This window comes from Pelmatolapia mariae, linkage group LG4 (assembly GCF_036321145.2).
Source record: "Pelmatolapia mariae isolate MD_Pm_ZW linkage group LG4, Pm_UMD_F_2, whole genome shotgun sequence".
Lineage (NCBI taxonomy): Eukaryota > Metazoa > Chordata > Actinopteri > Cichliformes > Cichlidae > Pelmatolapia > Pelmatolapia mariae.
Genome location: NC_086230.1, coordinates 11,669,450 through 11,686,701, shown reverse-complemented (window position 1 = coordinate 11,686,701; position 17,252 = coordinate 11,669,450). Strand labels below are relative to the sequence as shown.

Genomic DNA, 17,252 nt, shown 5'->3' with positions numbered 1-17,252 from the left:
ACGTTTGGCACATGTTTAGTAACAAAAAACCAAAAAATAATTTTCAAAATAAGAAAAAATAATCCTGATTTAGCTGTCAACGTGCCAACGTAGGGGAAAATTCTGCACGTTCTATTGTATTAATAATAATAAATATTAATTAATTAAAATAAATAATACTAAACGAGGTATCAGAAAAAATGCATTTTATTCTTTTCTGTGTTATTTGTGGCGCACACCAACAAACATTTTATTAAAAAAACCCCACATGTTACAGATAACAGTAAAAATAAATTGAACTGTAGTGACACTAGTCCTCTTTGGAACAACAGATTCAGATTTTAATGGTATATACAACATCAGTTATATGTGAAACAAAGTTAGGGCAAACAAATGAAACTGGGAGCATTATATACACACATATATATATAATGATAATTTTAACTTGACTTTTAAATAGGACTAGAGCTGTTTTTGGTTTCAGTGCACAAAACTGGAGAAAAACATTATTACAATTCACCTTTAGACATTTGTCTTTGTTTTCAGTGTGCATTTTGTATGTAAACAACGTACACTATGGAACTACTCTATTTAATATTATACTGTAATGGGTTGTAATATGATGAGGATTATCCAATAATATCTTTTCCATTAGTTGCCAGCACATGAACACAGAGTATACTGTATTTGACTTTCATTCTGTGTGCAAACACTGATATCGAGTTACATTTTGCTACAGTGCCATCGCTGTAACACCCGTTTTTGATTGTTTTCTCTGCTTTGAAGAGTTAAAAACTGTCACACTGGTTTGAAGTCACTGATCTTGGATGTTGAAAGCCTTCTTAAACTCGCTGTCAAATAACTCCCTCAGTTGGTTGCCGATGGCAAGGATTTCTGGATTTCTCTGAAAAAGAAAAACAGTCCTTGTCATTATGTTATTTTCAAAACTTCCATTCTGTTTAAAAAAGTTGTGTTTGTAATCCAACAGATGTGTCAATGCACTTTTAAGAACCTACAGTAATTGAGGGGGGAAAAAAAACAATGAGCAAACACTTGGCAGCGGTGGGAAGGAAGAACTCCCTTTTAACAGGAAGAGACCTCCAGCAGAACTGAGAATAAAAGACAGTAAGACAAAAGTTTTCTATTTGAGATCCACTGTAAAATTGCAGGTACCCATGAAACTGGTCAGACCAGGACCCCCAGGAACCCAAATGCAGAAGAAGCACTGCATGGAAGCAAAGGTGAAATGGATGGTAGTTGTTTTGATTATGCCTTGTAAAAGCTGAACAAGGCAATTTGACTAAACTTTGAATGACAGTCAGAAGAAAGTGAAAACTTAAAGTCCTGCAAACATCTAACAACACAACACACTAATATGATAAGTCCCAAAGGAGATACAGAGTCAGATTTTTGTCAGGATAAGGTGTAATTAAAGTTTCCAAAACTTTCAGTAAATGTAATCTAATTCTTCTTTTTTACATGCAGATGCAAACCTTTTAAAACCATATAAAAAATAAAAACAAGCACTTAATAGACTATTGAGAGCACTGAATGCCGTGCCATTATCACATTTTCACTAAGAGTTTCTTACCCGGTTGAATGTCACACAGTTGGCAAAAATAAGCTGGACATCAGAAACAAACTCGCCGACAGTTTGATACTGTTTCTGCTGGAGTTTCTCTGTTACTTTGCCCAGCCACATCGGACTCTTGATAGAAGTGTTGTAGTTTGCCAGCTGTGGGTGAAAGCAGACATCCAGAAAACCAGAGTATTCTAGTCAGAGTTTTACACATACAGTGCTGTGAAAAAGTATTCTACATTCTAAAAAGTATAATAATAATAATGTGTATGTGTTAGTCCCCGTAGGGAAATTACTCCTCTGCATTTAACCCATTCACCCAGTGAAGCAGTGGGCAGCCACCAGTGCAGCGCCCGGGGAGCAGTGTGTAGAGACGGTACCTTGCTCAGGGGTACCTCAGGGTAGCCGTTCAGTGGAGTCGAACCCCCGACCTTCCGATCATGGGGCAACCACTCTACCTACTGAGCTATCCCTGCTGTTGTATGTTCTACATCAAAGCTAATTTTAATTTTAGGAAACGATAATACAAAATGCTGTTTTTAAATGCAGAATTCAGGTTCACTACTGTTCCAAATTTTCTCCAATTTGTGGATAATGATTCTCACAATGATTTGCTGGAGTCCCAAAGCTTTAAAATTGCTTTGTAACCCAGACTGATCAATGTCTATGACTTTGTTTCTCATCTGTTTCTTTAGATCGTAGGATGTTTTGCTTTTTGAGATCATTTTTCCTACTTTTCTCTTTCAGACAGGTTCTATGTAAGTGATTTCTTGATTCAACAGGTCTACCAGCAATGAGTCCTTGGTGCTGCCAGTGAAACTGAACTGGTTAGTTAGTGATTTAACAAGGGAAAGCGGTTACTTTTCACACAGGACCAGGTAGGTTTGGATTGCTTTTTTGCCTTAATAAATGAAATCATCATTTAAAATCTGCATTTTGCATTTACTGAGGTTATTGTTGTCTAATATGAAACTTTAACTGATGATCTGAAGTGTGACCAATATGCAAAGGCTAAGACAGCTCACGTTTTCAGTGCACTGCACTTTATTTTCTATGAATGTTTTAAAACTTGATTCTAATGAATAAAAATTGCTTGCTTAAAAAATACTTACATAGCCCATTGGGTTTGGAGAAAACATTTGCTCCTCGTCAGCACTGCGCAGACACAGGAGGAGATACTGGCATTGCTGTTGATGAAACAACAGAGAGGCAGGTCACAGCAATGTCACAGGGAGACGGGTAGTTAGATGGTTACATGGACAAACTTGTAGACAGAGAAAATTCTCACCATCATGTGTTGTGATATTTGCTGAGACATCACTACGTTCACTTCCAGCTGGTCAAGGCAAACGTGATTGGCTCTAAAAACGCAGAATGTGCACAACCAGGGGCTGTCGTCGCTGCACACACATACACACAGATATATATCAGTCTTAAAAATATAAACCCTTTTGATTTTTGTTTCAATTAGCTATATCCTTTTTATTCTTATCATGCTGACAGCTGAATGTCTTAGCTTCATGTTATCACATAAAACAGGTACATTTTAAAAAAGCAGAACGTATGCCAGGATCATACACAGTAGTGTGTAATTCAATTCAATATACGTGGATAATAGCAGCACAAATGTTGTTTTAGTAGAAACTACACTGAAAATGATGTCCACCTGACTTCAGCTAGTACCAGTTTTAATGTGAAGGTGAAAAACATTAAAACAAAGATCAAATGAAATGATGTTAAAATAGAATTTAGTTTAGAGAACTAGAAGATCTGGAGTAACACTCTGTTTATTTGGTACAGGTCAGTTTGCAAATGTCCTGTTTTGTTATCTACCAGGTCCAGAAGGAAATATCCTTAGCTCCTTCACCCTCTTTGCCAGCTGGCACCTAACTTTGTCTTTTCATTATAAAACTGTCAGTTTGTTTGGGAAAAAGTACTTCTACTTAAAAGAGGGAAAAACAATTAAGCAAGTGTGCTATTTTACACTTGCTTAATTGTTAAGAAGTTCACAGACAGCACTGTGCAAAAGTCTTCAGCCACCCCTCATTTAAAAAAAATATTTTTCTGGGAAATAAAGGGAAATAGATGCAGAGATTTGGAGAATAATTTTTAACGGAGTTAAAAACAGGCATGAAACAAACAAACAAACAAACAAAAAAACTGCTTATATAATTCTAAGAAGCTTGAAAGTCAATATTTGGTATGACCACCTTTATTCTTCAACACAGATTAAACTCTCTTAGGCTTGACTGTCTTTTATTCGGTTTTCTGTCAAGCTGATCACACACTGCTTCACTAATGTTGAAGTCCGAGCTCTGGGGAGGCCAGTCCATGACAGACAGAGTTCCACTGTGTGTGCGGGTTTGTTTTGTTTTTTTATTCAGGTATGCTTTTACTGCATTGGCAGTGTGTTTGTGATCACTGTCATGCTGAAAAATGATGCTGCTCCTGATGAGATGCTTTCCAGATTCCATCTGACCGTACTTTTTTGTGTTTATAATTCCTCATTTTCACAAGATTCCCAGAACCACTGGATGAACTACATCCCCAGAGCCTCCACCATGTTTTACATTTAGCTGTAGATGTTCAGTGTTGGACCCTCTCATCCTCCTCCATAAATATGACAACGATTTGGAGGAAAAATATCAATGACATTATTATATAAGACCGTTTGCCACTAAATTTCAGTCCAGTTCCTGTGTAAACTGGCATACCTCAGCCTTTTCTCCCATTTTCCCTTTGTTTAGTGTGGATTCTTCAGTAAACCTGGAAAACTGCTCCAGGCCAATTTAAAATATTACAAGAAAGTCTGGTTCATTAAAAGCAAATCATACAGAAATGAGAAGTGGCTCGAGACTTTTGCACAGAACTGTAGGGCTATTCATTAGTGCTGCTTTAAAATGCTGAGTTCAGTTCAGTTGCAGGACTGTATAATGGGAGCATTTCTTTCACCCTGTTAAAGCTGATTAGGTTTCTTTCCTGACAATGCATTCTGTATCGATACGACAAATTCATGCAGGTTTAAAATATAAGAGACTCAAGCAAAACATACAAAAGGACAAAAGAGAAACAGCTGATTTAAAAAATATTTTTTAAATGGCTGCTCTCCCAGTAAGGCTCACTTCAAAATGATGTCGTCCACATGTGGCAGGTGGCATTTCTGGTGGAAGGATCGTGGGCATTCCTCGCACACTACCAGCTCTTGGTCTTCTTCTTCGTTTTTACAGATGCAACACTCGTCATCATTTTTCTCATTCTCCTGGCAACATAGACAATAAATCAGAGAAAATCTGTTTGTACACAAAACTGCTCCAAAGTGCCTTTCAGACCCAGGAGATGTAAAATTGCTGACTTCATCAAACGGTAACTTATAACTGCCATCTATGAATTAAGAACACAGCACAGCCACAGCACACATTGGCAATAGGCAATCAGCCATGCATGAGGCCATGTTATTACTGTTACTTTTGAGAGGCCACATCTCACGTGTGGTTACAGTAATGCATAATCATAAACACTTTAGTAGATTTCAGCCAGTGGGTCAGATCAGACTTTTACTAACAGCTAAATGAAATATCTTAAGTATTGTAGTGATGGCTTCATAACAAATTATTTTTCATCTGCTAGTGACAGTGTAACTGCAGATCTAGCTGAAGTGAAGATGAGACTCACTGTCATTTACTTTTTTATTAATCCTGTAGAATTTTATCCACTACAGCTGTGCCTTGTTGGTAAATGAGCTCTTTTTCTTTGGAAGCACTCATGGATTAATCTGTAGGTATATAAAACACTCAGAGGAAGGGACTACTGCAATCGGCTGCATCAAGCTTCAGCTCCTATTAAAGTTTTGTCAAAACCAGGATTAGGCTGAATCCATTATTGGTCAAACTCATTAATCTAACGTGTCACAGATTTTTTGTTTAATGCGTTAAAGGCGTTGCTACGTAAAGTCCATTTTTAAGGCCCTTCAGTCTCTGATGGATGTGAAATTGCACAGCAGAGTGAATAATGAAAAACCCAAAGGTATTTTGGAGATGTCTGCGTGCTCCTCTGGTCAGCGTTGGTGCGGAAATGTAGAAATGTCTTAATTTTTAGATTTTAATCCATTTGCATACATTTTTTTTTTTACAAAGTTGCGCTCTCTTAAAAGCAACAAGTAAATGTCTGGTCTGACCCACTGAATGTACAGTAAAGTGACCGAGGGCAGAGAAGATCCATTAAGTTGCTGTCAGAAAGAGAAGGAGTCCCACTCCTGTATGTGATGTTAGGCTACAAATACAACTAAACTCTAAAAGGGGCTTGGAATCGCATATTTCTGCACCAGAACAAGATAACTGAGAGAGGATAAAAGTTTATTGTTTGTGGAATTATACTACAGATTAAGAGAGACAGATTTTGTACTATTTAGAAAAAACAGCATTGTGCAAGAAAGTATTTTTCAAACAAGTGTAGCAGGAGGAAATGCCACTTGTCTGAAACTTACCAGGTCTTCAGGACCTGGTTTACACAGACGGCAATCACACAGAGGGGAATGGATCTCCAAGATCGCTGCCTGAAAGAGACAAAGTAACAATGTATTCATTTTTCAATCATACGTTCTCACTTTTGGTTTAACAAAGCTTGTAACGCTCATATTGCCTCCAGACTAAAGTTGCTCTTGGGTTTACAGGTGAGACACAGTTTCATGCAAAAGTCTAAATTGTTAAGTCCTGTAATTTTTTGGGCATGAGTGGCAACTTCAAAATTATAATTCAAAAAGATCCTACAAAACCAAACTGGCACTGACCCAATTCATTTTTCCTGAAATAGCCCCTAATTGTCTTTATATTCTTTATTATTTGTTCATTCTCTATAACTTTTATTAATAGTAACAGAAGAGTCTTTGGTTCTGCTGTACAGTGCTGAAACATTGATGTGCATTTGGTATGTGCTTAGAGCTAACTGTGGTTGTTCATCAAAATGTCACCACATGTTAGCTTTCTGCAATTGGATATTTTTTTTTTACCATATTAGCTGCTTGAAGATTGATGACCACAAATAAACCACGAGTGAAAATGTAAAGATTGTCATCTCGGAGTGTAATTTTCCTCCCTCACTCTCACAGAGTACCTCACAAAAATACCCAAAGGCGTAGAGATAAGTTGCAGTGAACTAGGAACCTGCAGTGTAAACACACCTCCATGAGAGCACTCAGAGGTTTTCCATCCCATCTGATGTCTTTCTTCCAGGAAACATTTGTCAGACCAGATTCCTTACAAAAGTCCACTGGGGTCATCCAGCTTGTCTCAGTACGAATACTCTTCCCAAGTGTCCCTGGTGGGGGAAAAACATTTTGAGAAGAAAGTTCCCTCAGCTTAACTAAAATCTTTCCATTTAATTCAATTCAAAGTAGCAATTAGCAGCACCTGGATGCTACTTATCCTCTTAATTCCAGTGGAAGTAATCAGACTGTACTTTGTTTTTTTAAAGAACTGTTTAAACTTTTTCAAATGACTGTATCTGTATCACAGTACTTTCTTTTTTTAAGATACCTGATGCAAAACGTTTTTTGTGTAACGTCCCAGCTAAACCACCACATGTAACTTTGAACACTTTGGTGTTGGAAAGACCAGCCTCTGACTGCTGCACCATCTGCTCTTCTGCCTCTTCTTCATCTAAAACAGACACGTTATGAAGATAATACGTAACACAACCATGCATAACTAAAAGAGCTTCCATCATAAATATTACACTGTAGAAACCAGCACCTGTGGTGGGTTCATCACTTGATGAATCCTGGTTTTCCTTGTCATCTTCTTCTTTCTCCGACTCTAAAAAAGAGGATTTTATCCATGTGCATGTTTGTCTTACACATACATATTTTAAATTCAGAGTTTTATGAATATAAATATGTGCACAATATTAATAGAATGCCAGAAAAGATTTTAGTGACAATCATTATGCTCAGAGAGAAACTAGAATCACTGCCTTGCGGCTGTATGCCTTCACTCATTAATATTCTTGTTTTTCATTTTGCATCTTAATGGTAGCTGTTCCTCATCCAAGTTGAGGGTCTAAGGAGAAACAATGTTGTTTTCTGTACAGATTGGAAGCTCCTTGAGGCAAATTTCAGTTTTCTGATATAAGGATACACAAATAAAATTGTTTTGACTTCAGTTTGCTTGGCTTTTCCAGTTCTGCTCTATTTCTATTATACTGGAGCATAAAAAGGGGGGGGGGGGGGGGGGGGTTATAAATGTCTGCAGTGCCTGCCTGCCTCAATTGATGCCATTAGTTTTGAATGCTTTAATATTTAATGTGAGATAACAGAAGCTCTTGTAACAGCTAGTGGGAAAGTGGGCTTATATGCTGTTAAGAACACTCAAGTTTGATAAAATCTGTGTTTTTGCAGTAATAGAACAAACCTGTGGTTGCTTCTTCAAGTGAGAACAATTTTTTCTTGGCCTAGCAGCAAAAAAAAGAAGAATGTGGCTTAAATTAGAAAAAAATAAAACAAACTAATTTACTTTTGAGTAAGAAATACACTACCAGTCAAAATCTGGACACACACTTTTCATGTAATGGTTTTTCTTTATTTTTACTACTTTCTACATCATAGATACAAACTGAAGACATCAAATATATGAAGCAAGATGAATGGGATTATGTAGCAAAGAAAAAAAAGATAAATAACTCTAAATATGATTTCTATTTTAGATTCCTCAAAGTAGCCACCCTTTGCTTTGTTGACAGCATTGCAAACCTTTGGCCTTCTCTCAATGAGCTTCATGATCGAGTTACCTGAAATGGTTTTCATTTCACAGGTGTGAGTTGTCAGGGTTCATTTGTGGATCAGTTGTGTTGTGCAGAAGTCAGGTTGGTACACAGCGGACAGCCCTATTTGACAACTGTTAGAATTGATATTATGGCAGTGTCCTCAAGTGCAGTCACAAAAACCATCAAGTGCTACGATGAAAGTTGCTCACATGAGGACTATTTCAGGAAAGGATGCCCAGGAGTTACCTCTGCTGCTGAGGATAAATTCATCCGAGTCACCAGCATCACAAATTAGAGCCCAGATAAATGGCACACAGAGTTCCAGTAGCGGAGACATCTCCACATCAGCTGTTCAGAGACTGCATTAATCAGGGCTTTATGGTCAAACAGCTGCTAAGAAACCACTACTAAGGAAAATCAACAAGCAGAAGAGATTTTTTTGGGCCAAGAAACACAAGGAGTGGACATTAGACCAGTGGAAATCTGTGCTTTGGTCTGACGAGTCCAAATTTGGGATCTTTGATTCCACCCGCCATGTCTTTGTGGGAGGCAGAAAAGGTGAACGGATGGTCTCTACATGCATGGTTCCCACCTTGAAACATGGAGGAGGTGTGATGGTGTGGGGGTGCTTTGCTGGTGACACTGTTGGGGATTTATTTAAAATTTAAGACACATTGAACCAGCATGGCTACCACAGCATCCTGCAATGACATGTCATCCCATCTGGTTTGCGTTTAGTTGGACCATAACTTTTTCTTTAACAGGACAATGACCCCAAACACACCTCCAGGATGTGTAAGGGCCATTTGACCAAGAAGGAGAGTGATGAAGTGCTGCACCAGATGGCCTGGTCTCCACAGTCACCTGACCTAAACCAAATCCAGATGGTTTGAGATGAGATGGAGCGCAGAGTGAAGCCAAAAGGGCCAACAAGCGCTCAGTATCTCTGGGAACTCCTTCAAGACTGTTGGAAAACCATTTCAGGTGACGACCTCATGAAGCTCATGGAGAGAATGACAAGAGTGTGCAAAGCAGTAATCAAAGATTAAAATAAAATATAAAACACGCTTCGAGTAATTTCACACTTTTTTGTTTACTACATAATTTCATGTGTTCATTCATAGTTTTGATGCCTTCAGTGAGAATCTGAAATGTAAATAAAGAATAACATTAAATGAGAACATGTTCAAACTTTTGAGTGGTAGTATATATATCTGTTTTTACTTTTTTATTTCCTCCTTTGTAGGCCACTGTTTTCAGGTGACCTTCCTGTGAAAAATGACAAAAACAAAATAAGTGAAAATCACACTGGAAACTGCCGGAACATTGATCAAATAAGTTCAAATTTTCTTTTTGACAAACCTTTATAAGTTTTCCCAGCGGCGTCCCCCCACATCGAATGCTCAGCTTCCAGTTCTTGTAGCTTTGCTTTCCTGCAAACCTCTCAAACTCACCTGGAGCAAACCACTGCTTATTAGCCAGAATGCACTTCTCTCCTAAGAGATGCAGAGGAGGAGGAAATCAAAGAAATGTTTTACACACACAGAGTTTAAATCTCAGTCATAAATGATCTCTTGTTATCTCCCAACTGCCGCTTTTTGTAGCTTGTACATTTTTCTATTATTTCACAGCTGTTGAACAAAGAACATGCAGCTACAGTAGACTGCTACGCAACAAAGACTTTGCTTATCTGACCTTTAGCCAGTTTGTCACGTTGTAGCGTTCCCGTGACCTGTCCGCATGTCACAGGCAGCTGGGACTTGTAGAGGGGCCAGGTCCAAATTTCACCCTTCTCTCCCTTCTTCATGGGAGGAGCTGAGAAATACAAAATTTTATAAATGCCGATTCAAACATGCTGCAGTCTAGTCAATATACATGTTGTGGCTTTGGAAAAGACTTATGACCACATTCCCTCAGACATCTTGCAGTGAACACTGCAGGTGTAGAAGCAAGAGGGGCTGTGGCTATGCACCAGTTTTATAGAACTGAGTGAGACCTGTATCCATCTTGGCAGGCAGTCAAACATGTTCCGGTTCATACTGACCACTTGGGAGTTACCTTTCCACTGATTCAGGCGAATGATTAGCAGAACCAGAGTGCCTTTTTAAGGGACCTCAGTTCTTTGCAGGTGAAGTTGGTCCACTGAAGGTTAATGTAGAGCTTGATTAATGTGGTATTCTCCACCTGCTATAACACTATTTACTCAGATGGAGTAGAGGAGCTGTAATGGTGTAGCTTTGTACAAAACAGCAGAGAAGAGACAATTCCACTTCCTTTTTTTTTAAAACCTGTCCCGTTTGGTTCTTTTGCCATCAGAATTATTGTCTAAAGGCGAAGAAAGATGCCCAACGGATTTACTTTACCAAATGGACCATCCCAGCCTGTGCCGTAATGGTCCATTTGATTTACCTTTTATTGTTTATTTTATTTTATTTTTTTTATTTTTACTTGCTAGATACGGGACAGGGGAAAACAAAAGGGAGAAAGAAAGAGGGGGAAAAAAAAACAAAAAACAGCGGAGAAGAGGGACGGGGATAAAGGGCAAAAAACAAAAACCAACAAAATAAGCAGACAAAAAATACATATATCGATCACCTGGATCACCTGTTGGGAAAGAAAAAAGAAAACAAGCAGAAGAAAACGAGAGTAATAGAATAAACAACATCACAATGATATATGGGAATATAACACTAAATACTTAATATTAAACATTATTGTGCAGCACGTGAGATCGACAGCGCACAGTGTGCTTTGAGGTAGGAGCCAAAAAGGGTGTAGTTTGTGTGTGTGATCACCTGTGTGTACACCTGTGAGCATGAGCGCGCTTGTATTTAAAAGGTTCCTTAATGTAATGATCTGCTAGAGGATGTGGGGGGCCACAGTCCCATCCTCCAGGGCATGAAGCAGGTATGGAGGAGATCAAAACTCCAGACATCCAGAGGCCCCCAGAACACAAGAGACCAAGGAAGACCAACAGAGGGGCAGCCGCGCCACTGTCCCAGAAAGAGCTGAGGAGAGTCCCAGATGAGGGATCACTCAGCAGCCGCGGAGCAGAAGCCAGGGGGGGTTGCAGTGACGTGCCCGTGAGCTCCGCCGGCAGCCAGCTGTGCCTGAGTGACCGAGCCCCAGGCCGAGAGGCCGAGGGCACCCCACCCCCGAAGTGGCCCGAGCGAGCCCCAGGTTCCAGGCCCCGATAAGCAGCCACCAAGGAGTGAGCCGGTGTGTACCCGGACGCCCACCCCCGGACACAAGGAACCACCAACGCATCGATGTCTGAGGGCGTCTGCCACCGGCAGGGGAAGTGGTGGGGGGAGATAGGCCTCCAAACCTTGGAGGGCCTGAGATGTCCCCAGAGAGGTGGCGTCTGATACCCAACCTGACATATAGACACAGACATACAGGCACACTCAAATACAAACATCCATTCCCACCCTCATGCTCTCATAGGCAATTACTCCACACTCAACCAACGTGGAGACAGACATAAAGAGACGCTGTACACACAATCACACTCCCCAAGCGTACTCTAAGAACCGGGTCTAGGTACCCTTGCCCCTGGAGGGGGAAACTGCACCCAGACCCAGGTGGTGTTACCCTTTTCCCTGCAGTGGGGAGAAGCAGACTGCCCCGACTCCGCAGCAGCAGGGAGGCCCCACACACCAGACCCCAGTCGGACGGCCAACTCCTCCTCCTAGCCCCCCCGCTCCAGCAGGCCGCAGAGACCGGGGGTGTGAGAAGACTCCAAACCTCCCTCTACCCGCTCATATGTAGTGTTGATGTATATGTGTTCTAAGGTGCAATTAAAACCCAGGAGGGCATGGAGCTACCTGCCAGAGAGCAGCAGGTAAGCGCATAGCCCCTCCTGATAGCCCTCAATGTCTACGTGTATTTAAAATTGAGAGGTGGGCAACGACGCCAGGGGTGAGGTGTACACCCTGATGGTAATTTGGAGTCCGTGTTGTGAGCCCACCCCCAAGATCCTATATGTATGTGTTATGAGAGTGTGAGTAATGTGAATGTCTAAGTTGTGAGATAAAATTGAGGCAGAGGCAGCCAGAAGGGGACAGAGGGGGGGGGATGCCTCCTCTGCACCCTGGTGACACACCCCTACCCCAAGGCCCTGCATGTGTGGGTGATTGTGGTGGAGCGGGAAGAGGGAGGCAGCTGGAGATGGGGAGGGAAGAAAGGGAGGGGCAAGTGACCCCTCCCTGGGGCCAGCTCCCCCGCTGACCCCAGTAGGCACCCCCATACTCTGCAACCCGCCAGGGAAAGGGGGCCCAGGCCCATCCGGACCAGGGCCCAGTGCAGCAGCGCCGCCTGGCCCCACAGAGCCCGGGACAGCCCACCCGACCCCACTACAGAGAAAACTGCACCCACCCCATCATCCACTCATCTTCCAGACTACACAAGACAATAGACGCCCAGGCTGAGATCTTCCTCCACCTCTCCTATATCTCCCCCTCCTGCAGAGAGAATTCCTGAGGAGAGGAAAGCTCCTGTAAGATGTGACAACCTCCCCCACCAGTTGAAGAGTCCCCCAGGTGGCTCGATGCACTGGCGGCGCCCTGCGCCAGGGCTGGGCCCCCATATACCCACCCGCCCACAACCCCAGCAACACACCAACCAGGACCCGAGCCCCCGAGGCCCGGCCAGGACAATTCCACTTCCAACATAAAGAGAAAGTAATGAACATACGGCAAGTTTTCACACAACTCTATGCAGTCCTGTGAATAACTCGAGCCCACAGTTCATTGAGGTTTGTGGGCATTTGTTTATGCACAGCTGTCTTAATTTCCCACCACACCAACATTTCAATCACGTTGAGGTCTGGACTTTGACCAGTCCATCGCAACATGCTCTGCTATTTTAGCCTTTCTGTTGTATATTTGCTGCTGTGGTTGGGATCATCATCATATTGCATGACCCAGTTTCAGCCAAGCTTTAACTGTCAGGCAGATGGTCTCACATTTGACTCTAGGACACTTTGGTATATGAAGGAGCTCATGGTCGACTCAATAATGGCAAAGTCCAGGCCCAGGTCCACCAAATGATCATCCCTTCACCACATACCAACTGTGATTGACAGCTGGTATGTGGTCTTTATGCTGAGTTTGGGTTTTCTCTAAATGTGTATTATGGTCAAACATCTCCATTTGGTCTGATTTGTCCAAATGACATTGTTCCAGAAGTCATGTATTTGTAACTTTTCGAACCTAAGTCATGCTGCCATGTTCTTTTTCAAGAGAAGAGGCTTTGTTTTTGGTTGGGTCTAGCCTGGGGTAGAACCAGGGTACTTTAACCCAGTGAGAGCTGGTAAAGGTTATAGGATGAGAGATGTCTTTTTAACTGTATAGCTCCTGTTGGCCTATAGTCACGCTGAGAACAGTAAAGCATAAGTGAGGAGTAACTTACTGAAACATATTTTCTTGGACTTCTTCTGAGCCGAGGTAGACAGGCCTGATGGACCAGGCTGCTCATCCTCCTCATCACATATGCTCTTGCTATATTTCCTCTTCTTTTTCACTGAGTTTTCTTGCCTCTCCTCTTCTTCTGAATGTTCAGTTTTTTCCTTTTCACTGTTGTCTTCCGTTTCAACTTTCTCAGGCAATTGTGTGTCAAAATGGTAAGACCCTGAAATTACATTGAAGTCCAAGAACATAATAAATATTTAATAGAGGCCAAACAACTTCTACGGGTCAATTTTAAATTCTCAGTACATAGCACGCCCACTTGCTAACAAGGTTTTGTATAGTCTAAATTACAACATATTAGCTGTTACAAGATGAGTCTTCACATAGACAGAGGTTCTCTTTGACTGGTTACAAGCCTATCAAATTATTTTTAGTGTCAAGATGAACATGGAGTCCTGCAATGGCATTAATGGCACCACAAAACTCTGATCTTAAAGTAGATGAGGTATTATTCCGTTCAGATTTCTTTTGCCAATTCTTTTTTTTTTTAATCAATTAACTTGTCAGAGACCCAAACATATTTATTATAAAGTCATGGAGAGCATCATGAAATAGAAATATCTTACCATCCATGAGGCTTTTGCGCAGCATTTGCAGTTTGGGGTTGTGGCTCAGGACAGTTTCCTTGAAGGCACACTTCCAGAACAGTTTGATGTGCTCTGAGTTTTTTTCCTCGAACCAGTCCAGGATATCATAAAGGCCCTTCTCTATTTTCTTCATTCGACTCACCTTCTGCACACACAGTATCGAGAAAATTATTATTGGGCTGTTTAGCCTAGGATTCAGTAAGTAAATACCAACATACTGTCATTTTCACAAAGTGTCTATAATAGTAGATTTAGAAAAAACTGCCCCTCTAAAACAGAAGGTATGAAAAAAGTATGATGTTTATGTTTGCCACTCCAATAATGGTGATTGGATCGATTATATGTGATTATTTAGGAGAGGGCGATTCCTTCTCTGAATAAGCTGGTGTTTTTTGCGTCACACTGGGGAACTATATTTACGTAAGGTGGAGTACTGTGCAAAAATCGTGACCCACCTGTCATTACTTTATATTTTATTTCCAAGGAGACGGCCTTTCTTGTTTTTTTTAACTGGCCTTGATCAATAGTTTCAAAAGTTATTAAGTTTTACTTTGGACATTGCCTCCTTTCTTGCCAATTTTCATTCCAGTCCTTGCATCTGACCTTTTTCAGAGGAATGCTTTTATTATTTGTTAAGCCACTTAACACTGATCCATGAATCATTCAAGCATAAAAAAATCCACCTAACTCAAGGGATGAAGCAGAGTTATGTCTGTACACAACAGAAAACTTAGCAAAGAACTAATTTTAAATTGCGCTGTGCAATATGTCCTTAAAAGATTTGACAAAACTGACCAAGTGGAAGAAAATAAAGGAAGCAGTAGGTCTGAAAAACTATCTACAGCAGATGAACCTGATGAACAGTATCTGGAAGCCATGTCCTGAAGAAATAGGAAAAAATCAAGTACATCCAGCAAAGTCCTGACACAGGACCTGAAAGCTGCATCTGGCCTTTCAGATGAAGCTTCATCATAAATGGTCTTATTGCAAGGATGGCTATCAAAAAGTCATTCTTAATGAAGGGAAACAAGGAAAAGAGACTGAAGTAGACCAAATTACAGGCCTGAAAAACTGTAGTTTGGAAAAAAAACATTTCAGTTAGTGGTGTCTGCAATCTTGCCAAAATTGATGGAATTACTATGGCTTCATTTTTCAGGATGATAATGATCCCGAGCACACTGTCGGTGCAGTAAAAGCGTACCTGGATAGAAAAACACAAAGTGGAACACTATTAGTCGTGAATTGGCCTCCCCAGACTCTGGACCTCAACATTATTGAAGCGGTGTGGGATCATCTTGACCGTTATACTCGGTGTATTTCCTTTTATCTTTGCACATTCAAATAAATCTACAAACTTATTTCCCATTTTCCCCGCAAAATTTGGAAAAACGACGCGTGACTTAAGACTTTTCCAGAGTACAGATTTTATTTCATTTTAATCTCTCTTTAGTAACTGGCTCTGGTTGTGAAAAATGCCTTCTTTTTAGTAAATAGCAGTGTGAGTTACAGGCGAATGTCAATTCGCAGTGTCTTGATGCATGCTCAATCATCCGGTAAGTAAATCCCAAAAAGTTGATTCTGTTCATTCAGTGGTGCTAGTTTCAGTCAGGCAAAGGTAGACTACTAAGGTTGAGAAAACCTGCAGTCAGCTGAGACTGAAGAAGTTGTTACTTCCAGATAAACAGAATCAGCTTTCTGGGGTCAGTTCGCCGTATTTCCCTTGCTTGAAATCGACGCTTCATGTGTACCAACAACTCTGATGTAATCATGTATCACTTCCGCTGTTCACTTCCCGCTCTCTCATTAACGTCCTATTCAAATAGCACTCGCCTGAAATGACTGTAACGAGGTTGATAACAAATGCGTAACCTTTCCACTTGAGTTCCTCACCTTGAAACGGTCTATCGGGATCAGGTTGTAATCCTTGAGCTTGCAGAGGAAGATGACCGGGTTTTCCATGCAAGAAATTTCTGTTTTATTGCAGTGTAAAAAGCGCAGCATTTCCTCCAACTCCAGGAAATCCAGCGGATCCATCGATGGTCTGTTCTCCCCACTTTTCTACAAAACTGTGCCAGTTCGCAAGAGATCGCACTCACTTATCATCCAGATGTGATATCAGAGCTGCAGCACAGAAATAAAGCGCTGCATTCGTGGACCTTGTGCCGTTTAACAGGTAACAATTAACTCCTCACAGGTCTCCTCACCCCGCTCCACCGTTTACATGCGCGCACAGTGAAACTTAATCCAAGAGTATGTTAAAAAAAAATCACAATGTTGAGTAGATGCAGACATAAGCGGAAGTTTTCCCTCTACGGGTCAAAGTGTCTGATCAGGGAAAGGTTTCTCGGTTCCTCCTCTCAGTGACGTTTGGAAAGTGAAACCTTTTTCTAGAGCTCTTCTGTCGGCTCACCAAAAACTGCAGACCGCGCGCATTGCTGAGATTTATTATCCCCCTTTAAATTATATCCATGCTTATTTTTAAAGTAGACCTGAGACTTAAAGTCTGTGGGCGAAACAAATCAAACTCATTCCTGAGCGTCTGACACGAAGAGACAAAAGGGGGATTCATTAAGGTCGCCCACAGTGAGTAACAGTGCGAAATTCAACAGCCTCGATAAAACAATGAGCATTCATGTCGTGGTTGTAAACAGCTCGGCCCAAATATTTTCAGTGCTTTCTGCGCTATGCGCGCTCCCGCTTGGGGCATTATTTCAGCAGGGAGACAGAAATGAGTATAACGTCATAGAGAGCAGAGCATTTCACTAGCACGGCTCCGGTCAGTGAAGTCATCTGCACAGAACATACTTCACTAAATCTAGTGCAAAAACAGCATGAGGACATCACATTTTTTCTTTATATATAGGAATAGGTATAGGTATA

At 41.1% G+C, this 17,252-nt stretch overlaps 1 protein-coding gene across 1 annotated transcript; it reads right to left on the bottom strand.

Annotated features, from left to right (window-relative positions):
- Positions 1-216: 216 nt before the first annotated feature.
- sp100.1 (SP110 nuclear antigen, tandem duplicate 1) lies at positions 217-16,673 on the bottom strand. Its single transcript, XM_063470557.1, has 16 exons — positions 16,263-16,673; positions 14,352-14,517; positions 13,727-13,945; positions 10,010-10,129; positions 9,677-9,810; positions 9,539-9,583; positions 7,963-8,002; positions 7,306-7,368; positions 7,090-7,212; positions 6,735-6,871; positions 6,042-6,110; positions 4,681-4,817; positions 2,847-2,958; positions 2,671-2,745; positions 1,571-1,714; positions 217-883 (listed from the first exon to the last, which is right to left on the bottom strand). The coding sequence occupies exons 1-16, from the start codon at positions 16,404-16,406 to the stop codon at positions 794-796; spliced, it is 1,818 nt and encodes a 605-aa protein (XP_063326627.1). The 5' UTR covers positions 16,407-16,673; the 3' UTR covers positions 217-793.
- Positions 16,674-17,252: the final 579 nt, after the last annotated feature.